Source organism: Scyliorhinus canicula, chromosome 13, assembly GCF_902713615.1.
Source record: "Scyliorhinus canicula chromosome 13, sScyCan1.1, whole genome shotgun sequence".
NCBI lineage: Eukaryota > Metazoa > Chordata > Chondrichthyes > Carcharhiniformes > Scyliorhinidae > Scyliorhinus > Scyliorhinus canicula.
Window position 1 is genome coordinate 12445349 of NC_052158.1, and position 7697 is coordinate 12453045.

Genomic DNA, 7697 nt, shown 5'->3' on the forward strand with positions numbered 1-7697 from the left:
GGTCCGCTTCCCTCCCGCCGTCTCTGACAATGACTTCGAAGGGCAAAAGGCGCTTGAGGCTGGCAAGAACACCTTGAGCGACAAGAAAGCGGAATAATTGAGAGTGGGCGAGGAGCAGCTCTGCCGTTCGAGGCGCTGGCTCAGAAGTCGAAACAAAACTGGTACCCAATCTCCCCAGCAGCACAACCAACGCCTTTTGATTCCCAAAGTCCTCGTCTCCGATATTCAGAACGACAACAACAACAGAAAAAAGGGCATCTTGAAGGACTTTTGACGACAAAATGACTGTTAATACTGAGAGGTGCTGAAGATCCAGCTGAAACCGCCCCTCTGTGTGCGGAGAAGCGGTCCAGCACCTGTTTACCTGTCACCGTGTGACTCGAAGAGAAATTAACCTCCTCGGCGGAGAAATCGACACTGCAAATGTGAGGAGGAAAAATAGTTTGGAGGTTTTCCTGGGCACAAGTGGTTCTGAACACCCAACATGCAGGTAACCGCTTTTATCATGGGCTGGAATATATTTTGCACTGGAAAAAAATGTTTCCGACTTGACTTAACCGCTTGAATGCTTTGGCAGAGTATTTGAGTTTAGAATTGCACCTCTTCATTGTGTGTCTCAAGCGAGCTGGGATCATCGACCCCACCAAATGGCAGCTCATGTTTCGCCCCATTCAGCCACCCACCCCGCCCCAGGCGAGGCAAATGAGGCCAGGTCTATATCACTGGGACTGTTGCTGGTGTTTCCTGGTGAGATGCAATAGTAGAGGGGAGGGGAGTTGGCGGACTTCACCTGGGTTCTCCTGCAGCTCTTGGGAACACTGCTGTCGAGATGTATTTGCGAAACCGTAACTTGATCAAAACGTTCATTCCAGCGTTCCCCATGAGCTCCGGCAGCGAAGCTGCAGCAAAAGCTTCTTGGGAGCACCGGATAATTGTCAGTGAGGGGCCCAGGTGCTTCAAGACATTGCACAATGGCGACCAGGAAGTTGGCTTCTTGAAATACGTGTATATTCGGGGGGGGGGGGGGGGGGGGAGTTGTCAGGTGAATTATGTGCAGAGCAATATGAAAAATGAAATGAAAACCGCTTATTGTCACAAGTAGGCTTGTTACTGTGAAAAGCCCCTAATAGCCATGTAATAATCCACAGGAGGCAGGAGTCCTCCTGTTTATTGCCAATAATTATATACAAGAGCAGCACCAAACAGTGCTGCAAGCATTCCAGTCAATTTAAGACTGAAGCACAAAGCCTACACAGGTGCTTATATGGGCCCCCTCAATGAACTATCATTGGCCAACCAATAATGCTAATTGGAGGTCATTACACCCCTCCCCCCCCCCCCCCAAGGTCCGAGAAATTCCTGCCAGCTGGCATTCCTCTGAGCTTCTTCCTGCTCCTCATGTCCCGGTCTGTCACTTCTATGTCGTCCGCCGGGTCATTCTCAGACGTGGGCGGGTCTACCTTTATAGGTGCCCGTCTTTTTCTTGATGACCTTGGAAGTTGTTCTTCCTCCTACTTGGGGAGAGGTGTCACGGCGGCCTCGTCGACTGTGTCCATCTCCGACTCTGACAACTGGATGATGGGGTCTGGAGAAATTGCTCGGGGCTGGGGTGGGTATCCTTTCCGTCTGGGCTATCCCAGCTTGAGGCAGTCCTGCTTCGCCTGCCTCCAGGTGTGGATCCGCTGCCCTTATTTGGTCTAGGTGTTTCTTCAGCATCTTACCTCCTATTGAAACCTCATAGGATATGGGCCCTGTTTGGGACTCTACCGTGCCTTTGACCCACGTTGGTCCACTGCTTCTTGAGTCCCGCTTTTAGTGTCTGGACCACTCTCTCTGCCAGGCCATTGGACGCTGGATGGTAAGGAGCCGTTTTGATGTGACAGACTCCGTTTTCTTTTACGAATTTTCCAAATTCCCCACTTGTGAATGCCGTTCTGTTGTCCGACACCAATACCTCCGGAAGTCCATGTGTTGCAAACGAGGCCCTGAGCTTTTTGATTGTTGATGCTGTGCTTGCCATGTTTAACCGGTGGACGTCCAACCATTTGGAGTGGGCGTCCACTATCACCAAAAACATTGAGCCCATGAAAGGGCCGGCGTGGTCAATAAGCAGGCGGGTCCACGGTCTGCCTGGCCATTCCTACTGGTGCAATGGCGCAGCTGGTGGCACTCTTTGCCCCTGTTGGCACTCCTGGCACCGACGTACCAAGGCTGCTGTGTCTGTGTCCAATCCTGTCCAACAAACGTAGCTTCGAGCTAGCATCTTCATTTTAGACACCCCTGGGTGTCCGTGATGTAACTCGGTTAAGATTGCCCAACGGCCCTGAGCTGGGACTATTACCCGGGCTCCACATAATAGGATACCGCCTTCAACGGTTATTTGGTCCCTTCTGCTCCAGTATGGGTGCACCTGGGGCTCCATTGGTCTTTCCAGTTCCCCTGTTAGCAGTAAATGCTTCATCTTGGCTAAAACTGGGTACTTTTGCATCCACAACCGAATATGTTGTGCGTCCACTGGTAGGGTGTCCAAAAAATTTAGAGTAATTACTGTCTCCTTTACTTTCGGTATTAGCGGCGGGGTGTCTGGGAGGGGAAGTCTGCTCAAAGCATCTGCATTTGCCACTCGCGTTCCTGGTCTGTGCTCCAGAACGTATCTATACGCCGCCAGTAGCAACGCCCAGCGTTGGATTCTAGCTGATGCGATCGGGGGTATTGACTTGTCTTCTTTTAATAACCCTAATAACGGCTTATGGTCCGTCACTATGGTGAATTTCCGCCCGTACAGATACTGGTGAAATGTTTTTACTGCAAATATCCTGCCAGTCCTTCCTTCTCGATTTGGGCGTACTTCCTCTCAGCCATCGCCAAGGTCCTCGAAGCATACGCTATTGGCCGTTCTTCCCCATTCCTTCCTCTATGGGCTAAGATGGCTCCTACCCCGTAAGGGGATGCATCACAAGTGACCACCAACTCCTTCCTTGGGTCATAATGCTCTAGGACATTTTCGGATGACAGCTGTTCCTTAATGTCCCTAAATGTTCGGTTTTGGCGGACGGACCATTTCCATTCTTGCCCCTTTTTTAGTAGCTGGTGAAGGGGTTCTAGGATGGAAGCCCTATTTTCAATAAATTTGCCATAATAGATTACCAACCCTAGAAATGATCGTAGCTCCTGGACCGTGGTGGGAGCTTATTGTCCTTACTCTGTCTTCCAATGGGTGGAAGACCGACTCGTCTACTTTATATCCCAGGTATGTCACTTGTGGGGCCAGAAAAACACATTTTTCTCTTTTAAGCCGTATGCCTGCCTTTGCGAAACGCCTGAGCACTTCCTCCAGGTTCCTTAAGTGTTACCTGTTCATCCTACCCGTGATTAAGACATCGTCCAACTAAATCGCCACCTGCGTTAGTCCCTGCAGAATATTTTCCATCGTCCGCTGGAATATAGCGCAGGCTGATGACACTCCGAAAGGTAGCCTAGTATAACGAAAAAGGCCCTTCAGGGTGTTGATCGTAGCGAACTTCTGGGAGTCCTTGTCCAGTTTTAACTGCAGGTTGGCTTGGCTCATGTCCAGTTTTGTGAACAAAAGCCCACCTGCCAATTTGGCATATAGGTTGTCTATTTTCGGGATCGGGTATTTGTCCAGCAGTGCGTATTTGTTTACCGTCTGTTTGAAATCTCCACAGAGACGTATCGAGCCGCCTGGCTTCAAAATTGGTACCACCGGTGCTGCCCATTCCGAGAACTGTACTGGTCTGATAATGCCGTCGCGCCGTAACCTTTCTGTTTCATCATCTACTTTCTTCCTTAACGCAAAAGGTATTGGCCTGGCCTTACAAAATTTTGGAAGGACTTCTAGGTCCACGTGCAAAGTTGCTTTGGTGCCTATGATTTCCCCCAAACCTTCTTGGAAGACCTCCGGGTATTTTTGGAGTACTCCACTCAACTGGCCGCTTCCACTCTGGAAAATTTTCATCCAGTCTAATTTTAGGTCTTTCAGCCAGTTCCATCCAATTAAGCTTGGTCCGGAGCCCTATACTATCGTCAACGGTAATCTGAGCAATTGTTTCTCATATTCCACAGGTACATGAGTCGTTCCTAGAACATCCAGGGGTTCCCCAGTGTAGGTTTTAAGTTTTGTCGATGTTTTTGTTTGGGTTAGTGGCTGGAGTCTATCTTTGATTTTTAAAAATGCTGCCACTCCCATTACTGATACGGCCGCCCCCGTGTCTAGTTCCATTATTATCGGCCAACCGTTCACCCGTGGGGTAATCCTAATGGGTTCTGCTTTCTTCATCGCAATATTATATAATTGTTCCCCTACGGAGGAGGATGGGGCGTCTAGGTTGTGTACTTCCCTGCGTCCCCACCTGCTATTCCTCTTTTGCCACCTCCTTCTAGGGTTTCTGACGCTGTTACCCCACTCTGTCTGGTGCCAGAAACGGTCCTTCTCTGTTGGGGGAGCCTCAGCCGGTACTTCCCTCTGTCTCCAGTTAGTCCTAGCAGACTTGAGGGCAGTTCTGGGGTTTTCCTTTGGCCCTCTGTTGCTCAGGCTTTTCCTGAGAGCAGCTATCTGGTAGCTGGACCCGTTGTGGTAGTCCCTCTCACATGTATCTACCTCCAATTGCGCCCCACTTTCTGCCTTTTCTAGGGACAGAGTGAGCTGTAACACCTGCGTGCAGTCTAGCTGTGTTTCCGCCAACAGGCACTTCTGTATTGAGGTCGTTTATGCCACACACTAACCGGTCCTGAAATATTTCATTTAGCATCGGGCCGAACTCACATTTATCCGCCAGCCTCCTCAGGCGGGTCAAGAAATTTGTGACTGACACTCTGCCTTCCCGCTTCGCTGTGTAGAATCTGTACCTACGCAAAATGAGGGGTGGTTTTGGGTCGTAGTGCTCTTTCATCAATTCCGTTAATTCTTTCAAGAATTCGTGTCCGGCGCATCGGGATAAGTTAGACTACGTATAATGGCAAAAACTGAGGGTCTGCACGCCAACAGCAGGATAACTCATCTCCTTTCATCCGTAATTACATCATTGGCCCGGAAGAAATAACACAGTCTCTCCACATAGTGGGACCAGTCCTCAATAGTCGGGTCGAATGCATCTAACCTCCCAAAAAACGGCATTTTTGAAATAGCAAGGCTTACCCTCCAAGTGCGGCAGCTGGTCTCCGCAAAGTTCTTTGTTTACCTCGTCGCCACTGTAATAATCCACAGGAGGCAGGAGTCCCGTCACCACACCAATATTTGTTTCCAATAACTAGCTACAGGACAGCTCCAAACAGTGCTGCCAACATTCCAGTCAACTTAAGACTGGATCACAAAGCCTACACAGGTGCTTATATGGACCCCCTCAATGAGCTATCATTGAGGGAGCTCATACTCCAATTGGCCAACCAATAATGCTAATTGGAGGTCATTACAAGCCACATTCCAGCGCCTGTTCGGGGAGGCTGGTACGGGAATTGAACCGTGCTGACTTGGTCTGCTTTCAAAACAGCGATTTAGCCCTGTGCTAAACCAACCCCTCAATAGAAACCTGGGAATGACTTGCAGGTCACAATCTGATCAGGAAGTTCAGAAGAATGTATATGCAGAATAACGAGCGCTCAAATATAGGATGGGATTCGTATGCAATTTTGTTAATGGTTTACTGGATTGCAGGAAGTGAGTTGAGAACTGGAATCTAATTGAGCGATTCTACATGTGTAGAATATTGAACCTGGGAAGGAGGACTAAGAACTGTGTGGTGATACTGATGGTGCTGAACTCATATCGCAGAGGTTTAAGTGTGTATGTGCATTCTGGTAAAATGTAAACTGAATGAAAAATCTGAAATAAAGTTAATCTTTGTAAGGGTAATCACAAAACTATCGTTGGGAAACCCATCTGCCATCCTTTGCTGGTAACAGGCGACTCTTGACTGCCCTCTGAACTGGTTTAGTAAGTGGCACCAAGCTGCTGCTGCAGGGGTTCAAGAAGAGACCCACATCCCATGAAAGAAAAGCACAAAAATCAGCCTTCAGAAATAGGTCAGATGGTATGTGTAAACTAGCAAATCTGTCACACCATTCCACTGGTTACAATGCAAGGGTATGGTACAGAGTGGTCTCTGTCACCCGCATTGTTCTTTGTGACATCTGACACATAACAGATATAAAGATTTGGGCAGAATATGGGGAAGAAATCTTTCATGCAGTGAGTGGTAAAGACGTGGAACTCGCTCTCAGGTGGACGACTACGTCTTCAAATGAACATAGAGTTTCCCCTTGGTATCCCAGTCATATGAGCAGAGAAATAGGAGGATAGAGCAGATGAATACATGGCTGGACAGAGGTTCATGAGAGAGGGAGTTAGCTTGTAAAACCTAAACACAGCTTGGAGCAATTTCCTTTGATTTGCCCGTGCGACTGGGGAGTGTATAAATTAATCTGGCAGCGGTGTGAGAACCAAAAGATAATAATCGAGATGGATACCAAGTGCCAAGGACATTGGGAGAGACAGACAGGACTAAAGTAAGAGAGAGTGTAATAAAGTCTAAGTTAGGGTTAAAGTTCATGTATGTGAATACGCAGAGTGTGCTAAATAAGAGTTGTAGGTGAAGGTAGCCTCGTGGAATAGAATGTTGTGGCATTACTAGAGATGTACAACAGTCAAGAAAGCCCTACAATGTCTCTGCTTCCTATGGAAGCTAAATAAATTTGGCATGTCTGCATCGACTCTCACAAACTTCTACATATGTGCGATAGAGAGCATCCTATCTGACTTGGTATGGCAACTGCTCGGTCCAAGATCGCAAGAAGTTTCAGAGCGTGGTGAACTCAGCCCAACGAATTACACAAGCTTGCCACCCCCACATTGATTCTGTCTACACCCCTAGCTACCTCAGGAAGGCAGACAGCATTATCAGAGACCCCTCCCACCCAAGCTTTGCCCTCTTCCAGACCCTTCCATCAGGCAGAAGATACAGAAGTCTGAAGACCCGCACATCCAGACATTGGAACAGCTTATTCCCCACAGCTACAAGACTCCTCAATGACTCCCCCCTCGGACTGATCTGTTCCCTGTAAGAACACTATTCACTATGCCCTATGCTGCTCTTGCTCATGTATTTACTTTGTTTGGGCCCTTGTTCCGCACTGTAACTAATCACTGTGTATCGACGTACCATTTGCAAATGTTCTCCGTTGATTATTCTTTTTGTCTACTATGTGCTTACTGTGTACATTCCCTCGGCTGCAGAAAAATACTTCTCACTGTACTTCGGTACATGTGACAATAAATCAAATCAAAGAGCAGGACTGTGTATTACATATTCCCGGTTACAAAGTGTTCAGGAAAAATAAGAAAGGAAGGAAAGGAAGTGGGCACAAATGATTCCAAGCATATAGACATGTGAAATAGGAGCAGGCCATTCAGCCCCTTGAGCCGTGCTGACTTGGTCTGCTTTCAAAACCAGCAATTTAGCCCTGTGCTAAACCAACCCCTCAATAGAAACCTGGGAATGACTTGCAGGTCACAATCTGATCAGGAAGTTCAGAAGAATGTATATGCAGAATAACGAGCGCTCAAATATAGGATGGGATTCGTATGCAATTTTGTTAATGGTTTACTGGATTGCAGGAAGTGAGTTGAGAACTGAAATCTAATCGAGCGATTCTACATGTGTAGAATATTAAACCTGGGAAGG

General features: G+C 47.9%; 1 protein-coding gene across 1 annotated transcript in view; it reads left to right on the forward strand.

Moving 5' to 3' along the window:
- Nucleotides 1-351: 351 nt before the first annotated feature.
- The window catches only part of LOC119976141 (N-acetyllactosaminide alpha-1,3-galactosyltransferase-like), a 57191-nt gene continuing 49845 nt past the window's right edge, over nt 352-7697 (forward strand). Inside the window, exon 1 of the mRNA XM_038816336.1 lies at nt 352-490. Within this exon, the coding sequence (XP_038672264.1) occupies nt 485-490 (6 nt within the window). The 5' untranslated portion in view covers nt 352-484. The remainder of the gene's footprint in view (nt 491-7697) is intronic.